Source organism: Mauremys mutica, chromosome 1, assembly GCF_020497125.1.
Source record: "Mauremys mutica isolate MM-2020 ecotype Southern chromosome 1, ASM2049712v1, whole genome shotgun sequence".
Classification (NCBI taxonomy): domain Eukaryota; kingdom Metazoa; phylum Chordata; order Testudines; family Geoemydidae; genus Mauremys; species Mauremys mutica.
The window spans coordinates 41,992,814-42,016,777 of NC_059072.1; the positions used below are offsets into that span (position 1 = coordinate 41,992,814).

The 23,964-nt window shown below is 46.2% G+C and overlaps 1 protein-coding gene across 5 annotated transcripts in view; it reads left to right on the forward strand.

The window, feature by feature from the left end:
• POT1 (protection of telomeres 1) overlaps positions 1 to 23,964 on the forward strand; it is a 188,068-nt gene that overhangs the window by 9,331 nt on the left and 154,773 nt on the right. Inside the window, exons 3-4 of one of the 5 annotated variants that reach the window (XM_045031745.1) lie at positions 3,510 to 3,717; positions 23,715 to 23,839. In XM_045031745.1, coding sequence (XP_044887680.1) covers positions 23,726 to 23,839 — 114 coding nt within the window. In that variant the 5' untranslated portion in view covers positions 3,510 to 3,717; positions 23,715 to 23,725. Of the gene's footprint in view, positions 1 to 3,509; positions 3,718 to 13,235; positions 13,497 to 13,846; positions 13,871 to 21,756; positions 21,875 to 23,714; positions 23,840 to 23,964 lie in introns of those variants that run through there. The other 4 variants (XM_045031744.1, XM_045031753.1, XM_045031773.1 and 1 more) reach the window with 4 other exon arrangements.

Sequence of the window (23,964 nt, forward strand, 5' to 3'; positions counted from 1 at the left end):
AATGGAGGGAGGGGAGAGAGCATCACAGACAGAGACAGAGACACACACTGTGTGTGTGAGAGAGAGATGCGCATTTCCCCTTTAAGTACACTGCCTTGTTAATTAGATCAGGTTGCTGAGACCACAGCTGCTGCTGCCAGCAAGATCCCTCTGTTCTGAGCCCTGTCGTGTGTCCCCCCTGCTCTATTGGGTAAGCTGGGTGCAGGAGCCGGGGGGAGGAGGACACCCTGACATTAGCCCCCCTCTTCCTTCCTTCCCCCCCACACAGCAAGCAAGAGTCTCGGGGAGCAGTTCCAACGCAGAGGGCAGGAGCAGCACATGGCAGTGGGGGGAGGGACAGCTCCAATTGTTAGCCTGCTGGGCAGCTGCTGTACAGGGAACTTAGGGGAGTGAGAGCTGATAGGGGGACCTGATGGGGGGCTGCCGGTCCACCCTGGTTCCAAGCCCCCACCAACTAGCTGCAATGGGCTGCTCTTCCTGCAAACAGTGGACAAAGCAGGCGGCTGCCAAACAATGTTAGAAGGGAGCATTGCACAACTTTAAACGAGCAGGTTCCCTAATGGATCAGCAATGTAACAATGAAACTACGTTAACCAGGATGACTTTAAGTGAGGAGTTACTGTACTTCCAAAACTGGGGCCAAGATTTTTTTTTAAAAATAGGAACCTATATTTAGGGTATGTCTACACTACAAAATTAGGTCAGTTTTATAGAGTTGATTTTTAGAAAGCGATTTTATACAGCTGATTGTGTGTGTCCCCACTAAGTGCATTAAGTCGGAGGAGTGCATCCTCAATACCATGGCTAGCATCGACTCATGGAGCAGTGCACTGTGGGAAGCTATCCCACAGTCCCCGCAGTCTCCGCTGCCCATTGGAATTCTGGGTTAAGCTCCCAATGCCTGATGGGGCAAAAACATTGTCGTGGGTGGTTTGGGGTACATGTCGTCAGTCTCCCCTCCCTACCTCCCTCCCTCCGTGAAAGCAACGGCAGACAATCATTTCACTCCTTTTTTCCTGGGTTACCCATGCAGACGCCATAGCACGGCAAGCATGGAGCCCGCTCAGCTCACCGCTGCAGTATATGCAGAACCGGGCTAAGAGACGCCAGCACGAGGACATTTGTGAGGAGGACATGGACACAGACATTCCTGAAAGCACGGGATGTGGCAATTGGGACATCATGGTGGCAGTAGGGCATAGGGCAGGTTGATACAGTGGAACACCAATTCTGAGCCCGGCAAATAAGCACAGACTGGTGGGACCGCATGGTGTTGCAGGTATGGGATGATTCCCAGTGGCCGTGAAACTTTCACATGCTTAAGGCCACTTTCGTAGAACTGTGTGAGTGGCTCCCCCCTGTCCTGAAGTGCAGGAATACCAAGATGAGAGCTGCCCTGACAGTTGAGAAGCAAGTGGTGATAGCCCTGTGGAAGCTTGCAACACCTGACTGCTACTGGTCAGTTGGGAATCAATTTGGAGTGGGCAAATCTACTGTGGGGGCTGCTGTGATCCAAGAAGCCAAGGCAATCACTAACCTTCTGCTATCAAGGGTAGTGACTCTGGGAAATGTGCAGGCCATAGTGGATGACTTTGCTGGAATGGGGTTCCCTAACTGTGGTGGGACAATAGATAGAATGCATATCCCTGTCTTGGCACCAGACCACCTTGCCAACCAGTATGTAAACCACAAGGGGTACTTCTCAATGGTGCTGCAAGCACTGCTGGATCACAAGGGATGTTTCACTGACATCAAAGTGGGATGGACAGGAAAGGTGCATGACGCTCGCATCTTTAGGAACTCTGGGCTGTTTGAACAGCTGCAAGAAGGGACTTACTTGCCAGACCAGAAAATTACTGTTGGGGATGTTGAAATGCCTATAGTTATCCTTGGAGACCCAGCCTACCCCATAATGCCATGGCTCATGAAGCCGTACACAGGCATCCTGGACAGTAGTAAGGAGCAGTTCAACTACAGGCTGAGCAAGTGCAGAATGGTGGTAGAATGTGTCTTTGGATGTTTAAAAGCTCGCTGGCGCTGCTTGCTGGCTAGGTTAGACCTCACCGCAACCAGTATTCCCATTGTTATTGCTGCTTGCTGTGTGTTCCATAATATCTGTGAGAGTAAGGGGGAGACATTTATGGTGGGGTGGGAAGTTGAGGCAAATCGCCTGGCAGCCGATTTTGAGCAGCCAGACACCAGGGTGATTAGAAGAGCACAGCTAGGTGCACTGCACATCAGAGAGGCTTTGAAAACCAGTTTCATGACTGGCCAGGCTACAGTGTGACAGTTGTGTGTGTAAACCTGCCTCCTTTGTTGATTTAAATTCCCTGTAAGTCAACCACCCTCCCCCCCTTCAATCACAGCTGGCAAACAAAATAAAGTCACTATTGTTTTGAAACCATGCATTCTTTCTTTATTGATTAAAAAAAATGAGATAACTGACAAGGTAGCCCGGGTGGGGTGGGAGAGGAGGGGAGGAGGGAAGGACAAGGGCACATTGCTTTTTGTAGCCACACTACAAATCAAAACTTATGGAATGACAGCCTTCTGTTGCTTGGGCCATCCTCTGGAGTGGAGTGGCTGGGTTCCCGGAGCCTCCACCCCCGTGTTCTTGGGCATTTGGGTGAGGGGGGTATGGAACTTGTTGAGGAGGACAGGTGGTTATGCAGTGGATACAGCAGTGGTCTGTGCTCTTGTTGCCTTTCCTGCAGCTCCACCAGATGCCTGAGCATATCCGTTTGCTCCCCCATTAACCTCAGCATTGCATCCTGCCTCTTCTCATTGTGCTCACTGTATGATTTCCTGACCTCTGTCACTGTATGCCTCCATACATTCAGCTGTGCCCTATCAATGTGGGAGGACTGCATAAGCTCTGAGAACATCTTGTCACGAGTGTGTTTTTTTCACTTTCTAATCTGCAATAACCTCTGGGATGGAGATGATAGGGGGAGTGTAGAAACATTTGCACCTGTGGGGGGGATAAAAAGGGAGAGTAGATTTTAAGAAGATACATTTCTGCGAACAAAAGGGAGACTCTTTCACAGTGAATCAAGCAATTCACAGCAGACAGCACATGTGCTTTAGGTACAAGGTCACATTTTGCCTTTTATATGGAGCACCTGCGGGTGTGGTGACACATCATACATGGCTGGGCAACAGAATTTGATTTCCAGGCAGCCATGATAAGCCAGAAGGTATATGGGTTGGCTCCTTCTGCCTTCATAATATGGGAATGGTGATTTTCAAACTGCAGCACCCTCCTTTCCCATAGCAAGCAATGCCAGTTGCATTGGACATTTAAAAGGAGGGGCTGTGGTTTTCAGGTGGATGTGCAGCACACCCATCCCCCGACCCCACTACATGGTGATTCTCTGGAATGATCCCTTCACCCCCCCTCCACCGCATGGCTATTCTCAGGGATGATCCCTTTTAGCCAAACGCAAACAGCCCAGCATGAACAGGGTCCTTTTATTGTTCCCTTACAAATATTCCCCTATTTCAACCAGGTGACCATGAATGATATCACTCTCCTGAGGCTGCCCCGTGCCAGCTACCTGGAGGAGTTGCCGAGACTACCCCACACCAGCTACCTGGAGGAGTTGCTGAGCCTGCCCTGTGCCAACTACGAGAAGGAGTTGCTGAGTCTACCCCATGCCAGCTATCCTGAGGAACCCATGGTGCTGGACCCCCCCTGAGGACAGCACCCTGACCCAGGTACCTCAAGAGGGGGAGTCTGGAAGTAGCCTGAGGGCAGCTGACCCTAGTCTTGCTGCAGCACTGCCAGAACCTGTGTTAGTGTGTTGCAGCCAGGATCCCCACTGACGCAGCAGCGGGTCTTCTGCTGCTGATAGGGCCCTGGGCTGGGACACAGTGGAGTGGGAGGGCCTGCATCCCCCCTGCCACCCAACTCATGGGTGGCAGTCTCCCCCTCTCCAAGGCCCTTTTGAACCTAAGGCCTGGGCTTGCTATTATATACTGTTGTTGCTCAGACCCTACCTGAGGGCCTGAGCGTCTGACTCACCATTGCCCTGCCCTGACCTAGGGCTTGCTATTATATACTGTTGTTGCTCAGACCCTGCCTGAGGGCTTGAGCACCTGACTCACCAATGTCTTGCCCTGACCAAGGGCCTGGGCTTACTGTGTTATTTCTTCCTTCACAAAGGCCGCAGAGGATGACTCCTGCGGCTGGACTAACTCCTCGCAAGACCTATTCCCCAATGTAGTGTGGTGGTGCGGGTCCCCGCCACCCCAGAGGGAGATGAGCCCCGGTTAACCTCTCCACAGGTAGAATAATTAGAAACCCATGAAATTCAGAATTAAGATTAATTTTAAGAGACTCAAACATTTGAAAGTATGAAAATGCCTGTCTACACAGCCAGCTGGAATCTAGCTGCATTTGTTAAGCTCTTCTGATGCACTGGTGCTGTAGTCATTCCCACTTCCCTATTCACTTGTATACATGATAGCACATTGTCAGCTCTTCTTACTATTCATGAAAACCTAGAGTGCTCTGAGTTTTACAATCTAATTTAAAAAAAATGCTAAAAGCATCATAAACAGTATTTTGGGGAGGGAAAATGAGGGTACCTGTGAGAAAATTGTGTGGTAATTTAGATTGTGTGGTGAGCACAGCTGATGGTTCCAAATTGTTTGACATTTTTAAAATGTATTTTATAGATAAATAAATAAATGCAGATGTCCATGACAGCATCTACTCAGCATCAACTGGCAGATTTCTTAAAGAAATCTCAGAAGAAGTGGGTCTTAAGGAAGGCTTTGGGGGAGAGAATAATAGCTTTATGATTTAGTTCAGGGATCAATTACCCTTTGAATGGGGGCTTGTATGGGGTTTGCCCAGTTTAAGCCTTTTTTTAGTTTCCAGAGACTTTTTTGACTCACTGGACTAATACCCATCCAAGAATCCCCTTACCACCTTCATAGTTGCTTCCTTTCTTTATCAGGTGATTCTTTCTAAATTCAACTGTGATCAAACTTGGTGTCATTTTCAAAATTAGCGATAGAGATAGCAACAAAGCTGGTTGAAAATGTTCCTACAGAACAGTTTTCCATTAAAAAATGCTGATGAGATGCAACGAAAACATTCTGTGAGAATGTGTTGATTCCATCAAAACTTTCAGTGGAAACCAAGCAGGGATGTGTGCCTGGCTCCCTGGGATACCAGTTCCCCCACAGCTTGCCTGCTGGACTGCTGGGGAGATGTGATTTCCAGGGTTCCCAGGCAGCCACAGATCCTGGGGAGCATATTTTGTTTTGGAAACATCAAAACATTGCCAAAAATAGAATTTGGGATTTTCTTCCTGATTTGGGATGAAAAAAATTCTGAAAACTCAAAATTTTTCACAGGATGGAAATTCCACTTCCCAGCCAGCTTTAGCTAGCAAACACATGGGAGAAAGAAGTAAACCAAAAAGTGACCTGCAGAGATGAGAACAGTGAGAAATGCAGGCAATCAGGGAAGATTCGGTACTAGTAAATGTAACATTCTTTATCCACACAGATCCAAAATGGGTTATTTTTTGGCATGTTGGTATAACACTGTTCTAATATTACTTTTGCACTCTAATCAAGCACTCTAGTTGCCACAGGGAAATGTGGGATTAAGAGCTGGAACTTGAGAGTTGTGGTAATCCACAAGAATAAATCTGTTCTTATATTAGGTTGGCAATAATAAAAACGACTGAGAGAAATAAATCTTAGAGAATCTCCCTGAAGAATTCCTCTACTTAACAGATACTTTACAATTCAACTTTATTTTGTATTGTGTCTTTTACACAAGTGTAACTGTAAGCAGAGTCTGAATGAGCTCACCCCTGACATCTAGTGATGAGCTGTGGAAGAGGACTTCAGGCTGATCTCGTTTGCATGGGCAGACCCACCCTGCCTAGATGCTCAGCATGATGGGATTGCTTGCCCAAATGATCACTTTTGGCTGGTGTTGGACCCCCAGTCTACTTGTTATTGGGGCAGGAGTAATAAAGGGTTATCCTTTATTATCCTTGTTGTGCTAATCAAGGGAAGCAGAACTGTACTGGGCATATCCTGATTGAGGGACTTGCCCTCAACTAAACAGCACTCTTTAGGCAGGGGACATGGGTTCCAAAGCAAAATTGTCAAATCCACTTACAAGAAGTGGATTTTGGCTGTTTTTTTTTAATTCCTCATAATGTATAGTGGGTTACAGGTTTTGGCGGGAGGTGGGGAGGATCTTCCACTTTTTGTTTTTGTCCTCATTCAGGCTATGGCTACACTTGCAGATGTAGAGTTCTGGGAGTTAAACTAGCCCTTGGAAACAGCAGCAGGGAAAGCACTGCCATGTGTTCACACTGTCAGCTGCAAGCACAGTGGCATGGCCACACTAACAGCTCTTGCCACAGAGAAGAGTGCATTGTGGTAGCTATCCCAGTGTGCAAGTGGCTGCAGCGTGCTTTTCTAATGGGGGGTGGAGTGTGACAGGAAGTGTGTTGTGTGAATATAGGAGGAGAGATGGTGTGTTTTGGGGGGCAGAGAGTGTGTCAGCATGCTGTCTTGTAAGTTCAGACAGCGGCAGGGCGAAACCCTAACATCAGCCCCCACCTCCCGCCTCTCTCTCTCTCACACACACACACAAAAATGCACAAATGCCTGCCTCTGCAGCATGAGCATTCCACAGTAATGGTTTGCTTTGTCCCTGAGCAGATAAGCATGCCGGCTGTCAGAAATGGAGCTTTGAAAGGGGATATCTGCATGCCTGCAGCCCAGTTCAAAACAATGACCAGAGTGGCCACTTGACTTCAAGGGATTATGAGACATTTCTGCAGGCCAATCACAGTGCAGTAATGCAACACTGACACCCCAGCATTTCAGCCAGGGTGCAGCAAGCTCTATGCTTCTCGTGGAGGTGGATTACCAGAAGCGCTCCAGCTGCAGAGTCCAAATGCTCTAAGTGCCTTGTCAGTGTGGACACCTCCAGAGTTAGGGCGCCCGGGGCTGATTTAATGCGCTTGCAAGTGTAGCCAAGGCCCCAGTCTCTGCGGTGTCTATGCACACAGTTCTAGGGGGAGCTTCAAAGGCCTTTAAAAAAACTTCCTTGGTTGGTCCCTGAGGCAGGGAGTCAGAATTGTGTTTATAAACAGAGTGATTAATGGGTGATTAAGATAAGAAAGGGCTGTTAGGATGTTTCCTAAAGTTAAATGATCTGTTCCAACTCAAGCTTGATGAACTGCAAAAAGTGAGTTGCCTAAATGACAGAAAGTAATTGAAGATTTTTCTACAATTGTTGGATTCAAGAGGTGGTAACAACATTACTAATATCTTTCTTTGAGAAGATTTTTTAGACAAAGGAAATGCAGTAGATCTAATTTACCTGGATGTTAGTAAGGCATTTGATACAGTTCCAATGAGAAATTATTAGTTAAATTGGAGAAGATTGGGATTAATATGAGAACTGAAATGTGGATAAGGAACTGGTTGAAGGGGAGACGACAATGGGTCATACTGAAAAGCAAACTGTTAGGCATGGGGGAGCTTACTAGTGAAGTCTGGAGTTCCTCAGGGATCAGTCTTGGGACCAATCTTATTTAACATTTTTATTGCTGACCTTGGCACAAAAAAGTAGGAAATTTGTGAATGACACAAAGGTGGGAGGTATTCCCAATATGGAAGAATATCATACAAGAAAATCTGGATGACCATGTAAACTGGAGTAATAGAAATAGGATGATATTTAATAGTGCAAAATGGGAGATCATGCAGGGACTAACAACAGAATTTTTGCTATAAACTGGGGATTTATCAGTTGGAAGTGACAGAGAGGAAGAGTAAGACCTGGGTGGGTGTGTTTGTTGATCACAGGAGGATGACTATGAGCCCTCAATCTGATGTGGCTATGAAAAAGGCTAACTCGGTCCTGGGGTGCAGCTGCAGCATGAGGCAAGGTATTTCCAGTAGAGACAGGGAAGTGTTAGGATACAAGGCACTGGTGGTGAGACCTCATCTGGACTACTGTTTGTGTGCAATTCTGGTCTCCCATGCACAGGCGCTCACTCCATGTGTAGGTGCTCTGGGGCTCAGGTACCCACAGAAAAAAAATAGTGGGTGCTCAACACCCAGGATCCAGAGCTTGAGTGTGGAATATGATGAGTTCTGTTTCTGTGCTGCTAACAACTTCTGCCCTTGTGGTAGGGAGTTTATTTATAAACAGAGGCACAGTGATTAAGATAACAAAAAGCTTGTCATTAAATTAAATTAAGGATAGTTAGATGATCCTAAAAGCATTCAGAGGCACTCCAGTTAAAAGATAGGAAACAAAGGGTAGGAATAAATGGTCAACATATTCATAAATGATCTGGAAAAAAAGGGGTAAACAGTGAGATGGCAAAGTTTGCAGATGATACAAAATTACTTAAGATAATTAATTGCAAAACAGACTGCAAAGAATTACCAAAGCCCAGTAAGTAGAGATGGTGGGGACAGGTACTTGTACCTCGTGGTGTGAGCCCTGCCTAAGGGCCCCAGACACCATTTCACCGTTACTCTTTCCACTGTGTAATAACAGAGCTAATTTAGATTCAACTGAGAGCCCACAGAGCTGCTTGGCCATGCCTCTCCCTAGCAGCTGAACAAGGGGGATGTTGCCACTTCCGAGGAGCCCCCCAGTAAGCGCCACCCAGAGCCTGCCTCACCCCATCCCATGCCACAACCCCCTGGCCCCTCCCACACCAAAAGTCTGCTGCTGCTGGGGGGGCTAGGGGGAGGAGGTGTGGACCAAGGTAAGGAGCCAAGTAGCTGAGCTGCCCTCCCCCAGCAACCACAGGGCCCCCGGGAAGCCCTCCCCCAAGTTTTATTCACTGGTATTTTTAGTAAGAGTCATGGACAGGTCACAGGCTGTGAATTTTTGTTTACTGGCCATGACTTGTTCATGACTTTTACTAAAAATATGTGTGACTAAAACGTAGCCTTACTCATGGTTTATGTTTATGAACCCCGTTGTGGTGTTTTCCCAAATTAATGCCTGGTTACTTCCCTCCTTTTATTAAAAGTTTCTTTTCTATACTCAGACTCTGTGCTTGTGAGAGGGGAAATATTGCCTCTTAGAGGCATGCAGAAGATGGTATGTGATTGTCCTAGGTTACTGCGTGGGGGCTCGACCTGGTTTTGTGTTGTATTGTTCAAGAGAAACACCTAGATATTGAACCCAGCCCTTGTTGCTGCCAATTCTATCAGGCAGAAGGGTTACATAACCAAAACACTTTAGAGAGAGAAATATTACAGTTCCAAAACAGAATAATAGAACAGGGAGAGAGAAATAAAGAGGTATTGGAAGGAGAAATAATGTGATTTCTTGCTGTGATGCTGTATGATTAAATATGACCATTTATAACATGACAAGCAAGCAAAAGTAAGCTGTACCATACGGCAGGAACTGTAGACATGAGAATGTGTGGAGAGATGTAGAGTAGGTTGGCATTAAATAAGTACTAGAGGTGCTGGAGTAATAAGACTAATTTTGCTTGATGGGAGATGCTTGGCTGTCATGATGTTGTGCCATGTACATTATAACATTGCAATGGCACACAGAGTAAATAGATTTTCGGCACATATCATCATGCTTCATCCAAACATCATCATGTCTGGGGAACGTGTCACTGAAACACCAGAGTGTCCCTATTTTCATAGCTTCTCCCGGTACCTCCTGTCATTTTAACAAAAAAGAATTTTATCCTAGGGTTTTGTATCCCCTGCAGACTACAGATACCCGAAGGTCCATGAACTGGACAGTGGACTGGCTGACTGTGTGCTTCACAGTCCACCCCTCACCAAGGCTGTTTGCACTACCAACTAGCACCCACCCTTCCCACTATGAGGCCTAAGATAACCCTTCTCTGTGTGTAGCCCACTTCGCATAGAGTCAGAGCTAAAGTGTGAAGAGATGTTTGAATTCTAAATTCATTTCTGTACTAGCCCTTGCACCTGCAAAGGGATAGAGGGGAGGAGGCCAGTGTGAGGTAAATCCTCAGCCAGAGCCTGTGATGACTCATCCCTCAGCCAATCCATAGCAAGGAAAGGGGCAGATGACCCCCAGGGACAAGTATTTAATCCCACAGGAAGAGCAGAAACACAGTCTGTGCAACATCACCACTTGGCTAGGAACTGTTCCTCTCCCTACTTCAGAGTCTCCAGAGCTAAGTTGCCCAGTTGCAGGTAGAAAATGCCTCCCTCCGAGGGCAGGTCCAGATCATTCCAGAGACTCTGGGATTGGCCGTGGCAGCAACCACAGAGGACAATCCAAACGTCCTGTTGCCAAAGTGGTTTGTTAGTGGTGTGGAAGCAGGGAAAGAATTAATAAGGATTTGAAGGGCATTTTAATGCATGTCAGTCAGTTAGCAAGAGTTAGGCTAGCTGTGACCCTAATGACGTGAGATTTATAGAAGCAGGATAGTGTGAGGCAGAGGACAAGAACTGTGTAAAAAGTTATTACGACCTTGCAACTTGATAACCAAATATACAGGCTGGCGTCTTTTAGCAGTGAGACAAATAAGATAGCAGAAAGGCTTATGTATAAACAAAATGTATTTGTTGCTTTTTACCGTCTGTATTATTGCTAGGAAATTGTCTGTAACAAAGGTATAAAGGCTTGCTGTAATTGTTTACCAGTTGAGAGACCTGTCCGGGACTGGGGTGACCCTGTGTCCTATGGCACTCTCTCCCTCCATTGTAATTACTGGAGAAATAATAAAGTATTTGATTTTGCTGCACCCAAAAGAAAAAGCGAGAACTGAGTTTTTCTCCGACAGTGGCCCTCATACGTTCTGAGGGTTCATTATCCAGTGCCACCTGTTGTTTTGATTTGTACAGCCATCTACCCAAACGACAAGGCAAAGGTGGGGCTGATCATCAGCCTTCTAACAGGAGAAGCCTTGCACTGGATATCACTCCTTCTGGAATGGGCAGACCCAGTTCTTGGCTGTTTTGAAGAATTCATCCAATCTTCTTGTTCATATTTGATGACCACAAGTAGGCCCACACCGCTGAAGCCTCCTTGCAGTTCCTCTCACAGGGTTCACAGGCTCAGCTTATTCAGCCTACTTCTGGTGCCTGGCTGCCTATACTACCTGGAATGAGGCAGTGCAGATCTACCACTTTTGTTGAGGGCCAAATGATGCCATAAAAGATGAGATTGCTCAGTTCGCCCTACCTCTCCTTCCCCGCGTTGTCATCCTCTATCAAGTTTGTATCCAAACTGACAACTGGCTGTTTGAACAATGCCTGGAAAGGAGGAGGACTTACAACAGACCCCAGCCTAGTACCGTACTCCCCTGACCATGCACTCTTCCCAATCCCAGACCAGAGCCCATGCAAACTGATGCCACTTACAGATGCTTCACAGACCGAGAGAATGAGCACTGGTACCAGAATGGGCTCTGTCCGTATTGTAGGGAGTGTGGCCACTTTGCTTCTGGGTGCCCCACAGGTTCAGCCTGGCCCTTGTGCCAGTAAATGATCTTGTGCCGCCCCAATAGAGGGATCACGGCTGGAAGTAATAGGGGGATCAGGTTCCCCAAATGGGCTCCCTCTACTACTTGCATGTGTCCCTGCATTACAGTACTTCCATCAATCCCACTTGCTTGCATTTATTGACTCCAGGGCATCTAGCAACTTCATGGACTTGACTTTTGCCAGAGTTAACTGCCTGCCTGTACAGAAGAAGTTTGCCCTGGATTGGGTAGAGACAATTGACAGCAATATGTTGTCTTCTGGGCCCATTTCCTATGAGACAGAATCTCTTCAGGTCCTCCAAGAGACCCTACAATTTAACCTGATCCTCTCATCCCACTTCCCAGTCATACTGAGCCTCCCCTGGCTTTCCCTCTATAACCAGAGCATTTCCTGGGCAACACAGGAGATACGACTTAACTCCAGATTCTGCCAGCTGTGGTGTCGAACCAGACCTAGCATAGGAGAGCCCCAAGGAAGGCTGTGCACATCAGCATCGAGAAATACCAGTCCCCTAATTCCAGCAAAGTATAGCGACCTTGCCAATCTATTTGGTTTCTGGTATAGGTGGTGGTTATGTGACCATCGCTTATTAGCACAGTAGTGTCAAGGAAATGGACTGCTTGTGTGGATTGGTCTAGGCTGAGGTTGATGGTGGGATGGAAATTGTTGAAATCCTGGTGGAATTCCTCAAGGGCTTCTTTTCCATGGGTCCAGATGATGAAGATGTCACCAATTAGTGCAAGCAGAGTAGGGGCATTAGGGGACGAGAGCTAAGGAAGCATTGTTCTAAATCAGCCATAAAAATGTTGGCATATAGTGGGGCCATGCGGGTACCCATAGCAGTGCCGCTGTCTTGAAGGTATATATTGTCCCCAAATGTGAAATAGTTGTGGGTGAGGACAAAGTCGCACAATTCAGCCACCAGGTTTGGCATGTAACTAATTCACAAAACTGGGGGGAAGGGGGGGTATTGGGGAAATTCAGGGGGCGTGTAGAGAAATCACTGGCCTTAGGTCGGGCATGTAGGGAAATCACTGGCCTTAGGTCGCCACTAACTGGGGGGAAGAGGGGAAGATATCCTCAGCCCGCAACCCTCCATTGTCCACCAAATGCGCTTCAGTCTCTTATCCCCCGTCTCACTCTGCGTGGGGGAGATTGCCTCGGTCTTGCAGCCTCCCCCAAACCCTGGGTGTGAGAGTACGGCTGGCCCAGGCTCACAAGAGGGCAGGGCGTAGGCTGGTGCGGGGGCTCGCTTGGGGGTAGGCTGAAGACAGGTTTCGATGTCTGTGTCCCTGCGGAAGACACGGTCTCGCTAGGCGCTTTAGGTCACCCACAGCATCACTTTGGGCCCGAGCTCCTGCCCCTGCCCCTCCCCCTCGCCTGTGGACTCCGCTGCGCGATCGCCCCACTCTCCACCCGACCCACAGTCCCCTCGGCCCTGCCGTTCCCTAGGCTGCCGCTTTCCGGCAATTCTCGATCGCGGGGCGCGCGCGCTCTGGCCCCGGCCCTCGAACAGTTTAATACCGCGAGGAAACCCCCTTTGTAATATGGACACGGCACGAGGCAGGACTTAACGGACACAGAGCGCGCTCCAGCCCACAAGCAAAATGGCGAACGTTTGGCTTCGCCCTGGAGACCTTGCCCCTGCCCGGCGGGACGGGCGAACCCCGTGTAGGGGGAGGGAGGGGAGAGCGGAGGACGCCATTTTCCCCGAGAGAAGCAGTGACGTAGGGGGAGCGTAGGGAGACGGGAGCGGCAGCGGGGTTTGTACACAGGTCCCAAGGCAAAGGCGCTTCCCAGCGGGTCCCTGCAGGGTTCTGAGTGCCGAGCCGGTCTGCGGGGCCCCTCTGCTCACGCCTCGTTCCCGGAGTCAGCTGAGGGTGCGTCCTGCCCAGGCTAGGGACAGCCGCAGTGGGGCCGTTGCATTGTTTTGGTGGGGCTAGGAAAGGGGCTCGGCTAAGGGGGAGCTGCTGCTGCCTGGCCTGTGCTCATTACAGGTGAGTCTCCTGCTGGGACGATCATTCCAGCGAGGGGGGCGGGGGGGGTCCTAGTAAGAGTTAAAACGTCAGGGAGGAAAAACGGGTGGGTGCGCCGCACCCAGCGCCAGCTCCCCGCCCCAGCTCGCCTCCGCTACGCGGCCGCCGCCGTCTCCTACTCCCCGGAGTGGGCCGCCGAGCCGCGCTTCAGCCGGGAAACACCTGCTTCGCGGGCAAGGCGGTGGGAGGGAGGGGGAAGAGGCGGGGATTTGAGGAGGGGTCCAATAGGGGCAGGGAGGAGGCGGGGCCGGGGCGAGCACCAAGCAGCGCCAAGGAAAGTTGGGGCCTGTGGAGGCATCATCCCTTTACATTTGGGAGGGGTGGGGTGTGATAAGGTATATTTAAAATACTTATCTTTGCTGCCTTATTTTAGTTTTTATATCTAGCATTCATGTTTGTTTGTTTGTGTGGCACATCTAAATCTTTTTTTATTGAAAGGCACTAGTGGAGTAGACCCTACTGCTGCAGACATAGGGGAGGAGAAATAAATGGTCCACTGTGTAGTACTAAATAGGGGAGAAAAAATATAATGTCCAATTAGAAAGGTCCTGTGTTCCCCTATATTCAGTCATTTAGGAATGTGCGGTAGTTAAAAGCCCTGAAGTCCCTACATTTGATTAAAGTCCGAATTTAAGAATGGTTAGTTAGCCTTAGGGCTTGGGTACACTTGCAGGTTAGAGCGCACTAAAGCTGCCCATTGTGCTTTCACTCCCACACTGGCAAGGCACATAGAACACTCTGACTCTGTGGCTAGAGTGCTCCTGGTACTCCGCCTAGTGGAGAGGAATAAGGTCTGATGCGTCTTGGCTGAGACGCCGCAACGTCAGTGTGAACGAGGTGTTGCATTACTGTGCTCTGATTATGGGACGTTTCCGGAGGTCAGTCCCCTTAAGTCAAGTGGCCACTCCTGTAATTTTTTTTGAACTTGGCTGTAGGAATGCGGATATGCCCTTTCAAAGCTCCGTTTGACAGCCATCATGCTTATCTGCTCAGTGACAAAGTAAACATTACTTAGGAATGTTGCTTGCTGTCAGTGGGTGTGAGAGAGGTGGGGGAAAGAGGGATCTGAACTTACAAGACAGCATGCTGACACACTCTCAGCACCCCAAAAACCCACTCTCTCCCCCCCCCCCCACATACACACAACACACTCCCTGTCACACTCCACCCCAACCCCTGCATTTGAAAAGCACCTTGCAGCCAATTGAACGCTGTGATAGCTGCATATAATACACCGCTCCCAATGCCACTGCAAGTGCCGCAAATGTGGCCATGCCAGTGTGTTGCAGCTGTCAGTGTGGACAGACTGCAGCACCTTCCCTACTGCGCTCTCCGAAGGCTGGTTTAACTCAAAGCGCTCTACATCTGCAAGTGTAGCCAAGCCCTTAGTTTATTTACATCATCCTAAAGGAATTAGTAACGAATTTTGCTTTTTGAGACCTACCTCAGTGAACTGAAAGAGATGGTTATAACCATAGGTAGGATACCTAAATGCTTGACCATAAACGTACTTTTAAAGTTACTTATGGTAAATGTTGAATAAAAATTGTAATTTCCCTCTTTTGTCCTTTAGAGATTCTAAAGATGGCAGCTCCAGGCTGATGTTGTGGTAATCTAATCAGCTCGGGTCCTCCACACCCCATGCAGTGCGTTTGTCTGCAGCACATTACTGGCTTGTTACGTTTAAATGAAAAGGCTGTTTTCTTCAAATCATATTAGTTCAGACAAGAAATGGATGTGTGCATGGTTCCTCAGTTGAGGAGCAGGATGAAGCAGGGTGCAACAGAGTTGTAAGAGGGAGGAATTGATTTAGTAACAGACTTTTCTTTTCAGAAAAATGACTTGTAATATTAGTCACTGTATATCTTATTTCCCTCCTTTAGAGTGTGTGTATGTATGTTCCTTCACCACTGCTAACTTGTCCTGTAAAGCTCAGTTGTCGAGCTCATGCACAACAATTGTTTAATGATAGTAGGTGTTGAGGTTCAAAAAGTTAGCTTTATAACCACTAAAACACACTTTCAACATCACAAGTCAAAATATAAAAACTAAATATCCTTGTTTGAACTCTTAAGTTCCCCAGCAGCATTTTTCTTACTTTATCTAGCTGTAAATGTTGATTATTGTCAATGGAAATATTTTTTCATTGGTTTGTGTGCACAGAGAAATCAGCGTTTACTGACAAAAATCTAATCCTTCCAAGGCTAGTTATAATGTACAGGTCTTGAAGTAATGAGGAAGTTTGCATGCATCTGTTTCTTGTCTGCACTAAAATGCATAGGAGGATAACTTTTAATTATACCGTGTCTGTAATTTGCACAGGTTCTTATGTTGACATAGCTTGTGTCTCTAAAAAGATGTTGCTAAACGATAGCCCCATTGGCAGCATAACTTCAGATAAACTTAAGAACTCCTCAGTCAAGAGCCTTTTCCCCTTGTTTAGATTATCTTCCAAGCAGGAAATATTAAATGCAAGTTCCAGTAGTAGGAGCTACTAGTGTGCAAAAGGGCATAGATTCTGCTAGTACTGTAACAGACAATGTTTAATGATAACCCTTTGACAACTCTCATTATTTACAATACATTGACACATCATGATATTTAAGAAATGAAGTACATGAGTGATGATTAAAATAAAATTCCAAAGTTGTTAGAGTTATTGCATCTTTGTGAAATAGGAAGATAGAATCCATTAGGGAAAAAACAGTGCTCACTGGCAATCTTTCTTATCAGATAAAATGTAGCTTACTTATCTCTGGCTATTTTGTTGTCTGAATTGTAACCTCTACTTTCTTCACAGGTATTTAATGAGATCCCTTTAAACATAAACCTGTAAGTGGGGGTATGGGCCATGTTTGGAAATCTGTTCGGTTTGTTCTGATGTATTTCCACTCATTTCCCCCTCCTCCCTTCCGTCCCCTGATGTGGTCTGATTTGATATGATTATCTACTTTCCTGCTTAGGCTTCAAGCTTTAATATTTGCTACCACATTTTTGCTACTCCTAGTAGCATTTAGCTACTCCTAGGGTATGGCTACACTTGAGAGTTGCAGCGCTGGGAATTACAGCACTGGTCGTACAGCTGTGTAGGGAAAGCACTGGTGTGTGGCCACACTCACAGCTACCAGCGCTGCAGTGTGGCCACATTTGCAGCGCTGTTGGGAGTGATGCATTATGGGCAGCTTATCCCAGCGTTCAAGTGGCAGCAACGTGCTTTTCAAAAGAGGGGGGTGGGGTGGAGTGTGACAGGGACCCGGGGGGGGGGGGGAGAGAGAGAGTGGATTTTTGGAGCCGACACTGTGTATCAGCTCCCTGCCTTGCAAAACCAGAAAATTTTCCTGACCCCTCATTTACTCTTAACTGCAAACAGCCTGCAGACCAGATAAGTAGCTGCTCCAACGGACTCCCTTTCTCCCCCCTGCCCCCGCTGTTTCTATCCTCAAGCAAACACTCATCCCCCTGCCTGCCTCATTCACAGCAAGGTAGTGGGTTATCTCATTTGATTGTTCACAGTCAGTTACAGATTGATCACAGCAAACAGGAGCTGTGTTTGTTTTGTAGATAAGCAGCTCCCGGAGCCCCGAGTTCACAACAAAACAAAGAGAGTAATTTAGTTAAAAGCATTCTGGGATATCTCCTAATACCCTGGAGGCCAATAACAGCGCTGGTGTATGGCCACACTTTACGAGCAGCTCTGTAGCACCAGCACTGCAATCGTTATACCCCAAGCAGACCCAGGTGTACAGCCAGCGCTGCAGCCAGGGAGTTGCAGCGCTGGATGTGCCCTGCAGGTGTGGACAGTTACTAATTGCAGCACTGGAAAGCCTCCACCAGTGCTGCAACTCTCAAGTGTAGCCATACCCCTAGTTATTTAATATAACAGTTAACACAGCAGTTACTCTGAATTTTTTTTAATGCTGCCTTGTAGAGGTGTGACCTTTGAGGTTTTTGATAGTTTAATGTCACATCTATTGGTTTCTAAATACACATCTCTTCAAAAAAGAACACTTTTTATTGTGTAAAAACCTTAAGTGCTAAACTTGTTTGTTTAACTGGACTCTCAGCATTAGTCAGATTTAGCAATAAGGATGCATACTTACCTTGTAATTTTTCTTTTCACAAAAGGATGTTTTCTTAATTCTTAGTACAGTACAACTAGTGGATAATGTAGATGTAGTGTAATGGGGAGGGGAGGGATTTTATGCTGTGGGACTCTTGCCATGAGGAAGAGTTAGATTGTCGTCTTTTGGTTTTTACTTTATGAAAAGTATATTGCCTGTGTAACATAATTTGAACCCTTTGTGGTATGCATCAGCATCATCTCCTTTTTTTAAGCAAACGTCGAGTAGGGCTGACTTGTAGGTTTCTTGCCTTATGTTGTAGGTACCTAGACTGCCGGCCACTCCAAGGCTAGGCCAATTTTACAGATGGAAAACAAAGGCACAGAGAAGCTAAATGACTTGTTGAAGGTCACAAAGGAAGACTGAAGTGGAGCAGGGATGTGAAGCCAGGTCTCCCATGTCCTAGGCTAGTGACCTAATCACTAGATTATCCTTCCTCTCATATATGCCTTATGATAGTCTTTACTTATATGGTTTCATACTATTTTTTTCTCCTACAGGATCCTTGCATTGTTCTATGCACTGAATGGGTGCTTTTTATCTTCATTCAATGTCTGTGGCCCCATATTTCATTTACTGCATACCATCCAAACCCTATAAAAACAGAATTATTAATTTCCTCGTGGACTTTTCTGTGGTTCTTCATAATATCTGAGTGCTTCACAAACATTAATCTTCACAAATCCCCCTGTGAGGTGGTAGAATCCCCATTTTATAAATGTGGAACTGAGGCACAGATACTTTAATGTAAAAGATATCCACTAATTCTGGGAACCCAATTTGAGAAGCTTTGGACCTGATTTTTCAGAGCATTTACTACTTTTTAGCACTGTGTATGTTCAAAGCACAGCTCTCATTGCCTTCAGTTGCAGCTGTGAATATTCAGTTCTTCTGCAAATCAGATACCAGGGTCTCAACTCATGTACTCAGAAAATGAGGAACACACATGAAATGTTTGTAAGTGTTTTGCTCAACATCACATAGGAACTCTGTGGCAGAGGCAGGTATAGAATCTAATTCTCCAGGACAGCATTCAACTGCCTTGACCATGAGACTCTCCTTATGTTCCTGCAGTCCCCAGCTTCATTCACTACACACCTTCCACCTTCTGCAAGAAATGAAGCAGGGAGTCCTACAGACAACAGTCTCATTAACAACTGAACCCAGATTATTCCCAGAGCACAGTCCATTCTGTGCATGAAATAAGGCAAGGATCCTGTGGGAAAAAGAGAGTATGCAATCATATCATTAAAGGCTGTATAATAAAGCACAAGGGGCCAAATTAAGGTTGCCTGAGTAACCTTAATTTTGGCATTTCCAAACTTTGCTTGATGTTGCAAACATAATATTATTTTTATGTAGTTTTTTACTGTAACATCCTAATTTAAAACAATCCTGCAAAATACAGAAATTTCATCATGTGGTGCCATAATAAACTCCACGTGAGTCATCCGGCAGGGTTTGGACCTTCAAATCCACAGCACAGACCTCTACTACTCGAGCTAATGGACTAAATGCTAGCCAGTAGTATGCTGTTGTCCTCTGTGTGGGCCAGAAGCTACCAAAAGGGGATGAGACACATACTTTGCCAATAGGTTTCACAGCTATTTGCTAGTCAAAAAAGGAATATTGAGACTCTCTGGAATCCTGGTTTCAATTCCAGATTCTATAGGAGAGTGTCTTTTACTGGTTATAAACACTTCTGTTGCTATCCACACTCTCATCTGTCTCAGGCTCCTGCAACTGGTTAGCCAAAAGGCAGAACTGCAGGCCCATGCTTTCTGCCTTCCTAACCAGGGAGAGGAGGTTGGCCAATGGAGACTCCTGTGACTGTGGGGCTTGTTTCCGGTCCTTAGTCTGTTCACGTATCCGGGCGGAGTTCCTCTGGGCGGCATCCACTGGCTCCCTTGATGCCTTCGAGGAGCAGTGGGCGCTGTCCGGGGTTCTCTGCTCGGTGTCCCCGTCAGGCTCCCTTCTTATGACCCTTTGACCACACTCCTGTCCCTGTTCTTTCATTAGTTGTCCCCTGAAATTAATGGGTTTCTGAGGTCCCGTAGATCGTCCCCTTAGGCTGGGGGGGTGGGGTGGATCCTTTAGCATTGGGCGGGCTTCTGCCCTCCCAGTTTCCCAGAAACCCAATAGATACAGCTCAGCAGAATGTGAGAATGCAGCTGAGATATCAGAATGCATGACAGGCCTGTCAAATGTGTGACTGTCACATGAGATGCCTGATGCTTGGTAATCCTGCATAAAAAGGGGCATCAGGACTTTTTTGGTGATTTCCAGGAGTGACTATTTAGGCAGAAGCCCACATCATCTGCCTTCAGCACTAGAATGAGGAGGGTTTGAGATTCTTTTCCTATCTGTTTCCTCCTTCTCATTTGGTAGGGGAAGCCTCTACTACACACTCCATTCCACTCACCTCTGTCTCCTCACCCACTGTTTTTTTTAGGTCCTCCTAACATAGGATATTTCAACTGTAAAATCCTTGTAGTGTTTTAGAATATCACTGTTTTCAAAGTTGCTTTCTTTATCTACACAAGCTAAACAAAATAAGTCTATGTAATCGTTGTCAGCCGAGGAGTGTCTGCTTGTTTATTTGATCCATAAATGTGGGTCTAACCTTCTTTGTAGTTCAAAGTGTATGATATTCTGAGTATTATGTGCAGGATTCTATACATTATTGACACTGACTTCTGTATATTGTCTTTTATACATTGTCAGGCCTCTTTATTGGGAAGAAAGTAGTGAAAAAGGCAGTTGCACTATTGGCCTAGGAAGTATTTTCATCATTTTATTCTGTATGTTAGTGGGATACTGTGTAAACTGGTGAGATTCGGTATCAAGAGCTTCCTGAAGTTGTGCTACTTATTCCAGCTCATTTTGCTACTTGGTTATAGAAGGTATTTTTTCAAAATTTGCATTACAGTGTTAAAAAAAAAAAACACATTCCCCCAAAGTAAGGAGTAAGTATTCTGAAGTGAGGGCTAATTTGACAGACTAGAATATACTGTGCTTTCTCATACATACCTCATTGCCTGGATACAGTAGGTGAAGAACCCAAAATTGGTTTTACTGGTATTGCTTTTTTAACTCATTATTGTCTGAAGGAAAGACTTGATATCGATACAGTAGAACCTCAGAGTTACGAACACCAGGGTTATAAACTGGCTGGTTAACCGCACACCTCATTTGGAATGGGAAGCATGCAATCAGGCAGCAGCAGAGATAAAAAAAAGCGCAAATATAGTACAGTACTTTGTTAAATGTAAACTACTAAAAAAATTAAGGGAAAGTTTAAACATTTTTTTGACAAGGTCAGTTAACAATTTCTGTGCTTGTTTCATTTAAATTAAGATGGTTAAAAGCAGCATTTTTCTTCTGCACAGAAAAGTTTCAAAGCTATATTAAGTCAATGTTCAGTTGTAAACTTTTGAAAGAACAGCCATAATGTTTTATTTAGAGTTACAAACAACCTTCTTTCCTGAGGTGTTTGTAACTCTGAGGTTCTACTGTAGTTAGAAGTTAACTGAATCTTTTAGGGCCAAAGTTCTAAAACTGGACTAAAAACTCAGAGAACATATTTTACTGCCAATTGTAGATGGTCTGCACTACAGGTATAAGAAATGAAGGGGTCCCAGGTACAGTAACCAGGTTGAGGAACAACTGTCAAGCCTTCCCCCACTGCAGTTGCCTTGGCTTATTGGTGTGACAAGAGCTCAGTACAAGGGCATGGTTGCACAAACTTGCCTGACCCTCCCGAGCATATACTCACATTGCTAGTCTGCGCTGCCACATTCTCACTGCTCTTTTTAGCGAGGTAGTTAGATTAAAGCTAGCATGGGCACCTCCACACGAGCTGCAGATTACACCCTGGGTTGCAGTGTAGATGTAGCTTAGATGGGGGAACAGGAGTGGATGACCAGTGAGGGAGGTGTGAATAGTGGATGGACTCAACTGCTGGGAAGGAAGGAAAGAACTAACTTGGGAAGGAGTAGGGGGAGTTGTTACTTGCTGGGGGTCTTGAATTGCTAGAAAACTGTGAGATGACAAGACATCTGGCTCCATATGCACTGGCATGCTTTTTAGTCTTCAGTATGATTAATTCATTATTGTTTCTCATTTTTACTTTAGAAAATGCAAAAGCTTATGATCAATACGGAAAATGGATCATAAGTGTTATGTGATGATTCAACAAGCCTAGAGTTGAAAGAAATGGTAGGAAACAAGCAATTTGAATGGACTGAAATAGTGAAAACAGTTAATTCTCTTAAAGTAAAATGAAATACTGTTTTAAGAGTTCTTAAGTAGTGAGATGAAAAAGGGCCACATCTGGGTGCGGAAATTGCATGCCAGGCCATGAATGTAGGTCTGGGGCAGGGGGTTGGGGTGCAGGAGGGAATGTGGGGTGTGGGAGGTGGTGCGGTGTGCAGGAAGGGGCTCAGGGCAACGGGTTGAGACAGAGGGGAGTATGAGGGGGCTCAGGGAAGGGGGTTGGGGTGCAGGAGGGGGTGTGGAGTGCAGGAGGGGACTCAGGGCAGGGGTGCAGGAAGGAGTGTGGCAGGGGCTCAGGGCATGGGGTCGGGGTGCAGAAGGGGGCTCAGGCAGGGAGTTGGAGTGCAGGGGGAGTTCATGGTGTGGGCTCTGGCCTGGCACCGCTTACCTGGAGCAGTTCGGGAGCGACAGCAGTGCGCATTGGGGCCAGGGCAGGCTCCCTGCCTGCCTGCCCGCCCTGGCCCCGCGCCGCTCCTGGAAGCGGCTGGCACCACATCCCTGTGGCCCCTGGGGAAGGGGGGGCAGAGGGCTCTGTGCGCTGGCCTTGCCTGTGGGTACCTCCCACAAAGCTCCCATTGGCCGTGGTTCCCCGTGGAGCCCTCTTTCCCTCCCCCCCCCCATGGGCCACAGGGACGTGGTCCCGGCCACTTCCAGGAGCGGCGCAGGGCCCGTGGTGCCGCAGGAGTGGCAATCCCCCAGGCCAGATCTGGCTTGCGGGCCGTAGTTTGCCCACCCCTGCTATATATCATTCAATGAAACTCTATGTATTGAAGAGTATAACATTGAGTATGATCTTGTGAATGAAAGATTTTGTTACATTGTGGTTTCTGAGTTAGAAAATATCAAGTATTTTGGTTAGTTTGCCTGAAACCAGTGGAAGGACGAAACTAATAGGACTGGAAGTTCTATTATAGTGGACATCTTCCAAAAAGACTAAGTATGAAGAAATAAGTTTTAGTTAATTTTGTTTTATTTTATCATCTGATATCTTGAAAAATCAGTTGAGTCTAGTTTTTATTAAATCACTATATGTATTACCTAGGGAGGTGGTGGAATCTCCTTCCTTAGAGGTTTTTAAGGTCAGGCTTGACAAAGCCCTGGCTGTGATGATTTAGTTGGGGATTGGTCCTGCTTTGAGCAGGGGGTTGGAGTAGATGGCCTCCTGACGCCCCTTCCAACCCTGATATTCTATGATTATTTTTATGTCTAAGTTGTATGAGAACTTGTGCACAAAGTTCTGTAATGTCATTAAAGTTGTTTTTATGCCAAATTCATGCTACACTTCATATGACTTTTTTTTACCAACAGAAATTGTTGTAGCTTTTTTGTATGGCAATAAACTGCTAGTAAGGATATAAAAATATCTATTCTGGCTTCCCAGGTCAGAGTCTGATACTTAGTATTTTATGTGGATTTTATGGGAAGATGATACTCATTATTCTGTTTTAAGTATTATGTGTGAGCATTATTTTGTTAGAAAAACTTAATATAAAATGAATTCTTAAAACAAATACTGGAAAGCTTGTGAACTAAAGAGGCTTAACTTGATACCTAGCATCAGGCAAGCTCTCCTTTGATATGCTTCGCATCCTGCTAACATCGGTAAGGTATTTGAGCTCATCTGCCATAGAAGATTATAAATATGCCAAATGAAGCAGCTGAACTCCAGCTTAATTGAAGAGGCTTCATATTCAAACCGAAGTTGCAACAAGATTTAATTGTCTTTACTGTACAAGTTAGTAATATGTGACTAATTGGTGTTTTTATTTTTAATCTCACTTAGATAAAGCAGTTATGCCTGTTCAGGTCATTGATGGCATACCCGAAAATCTACTACCAAGCCACCTGCAGAAAGTGGATTTAAAATACCTGCAAATGGGTTGTGATCAGGCCAACAAATACTTTCAGGTAACTTACTAGCAAGAGCATGTTGTTCATCTTAAAAAAAATATGCTAAATGTACAAGGCATGCGTAAGCCTCGCTTACATGGCCCTGGCATCGGTATATCCTCACTGGATCTAAGTAGTTGTTT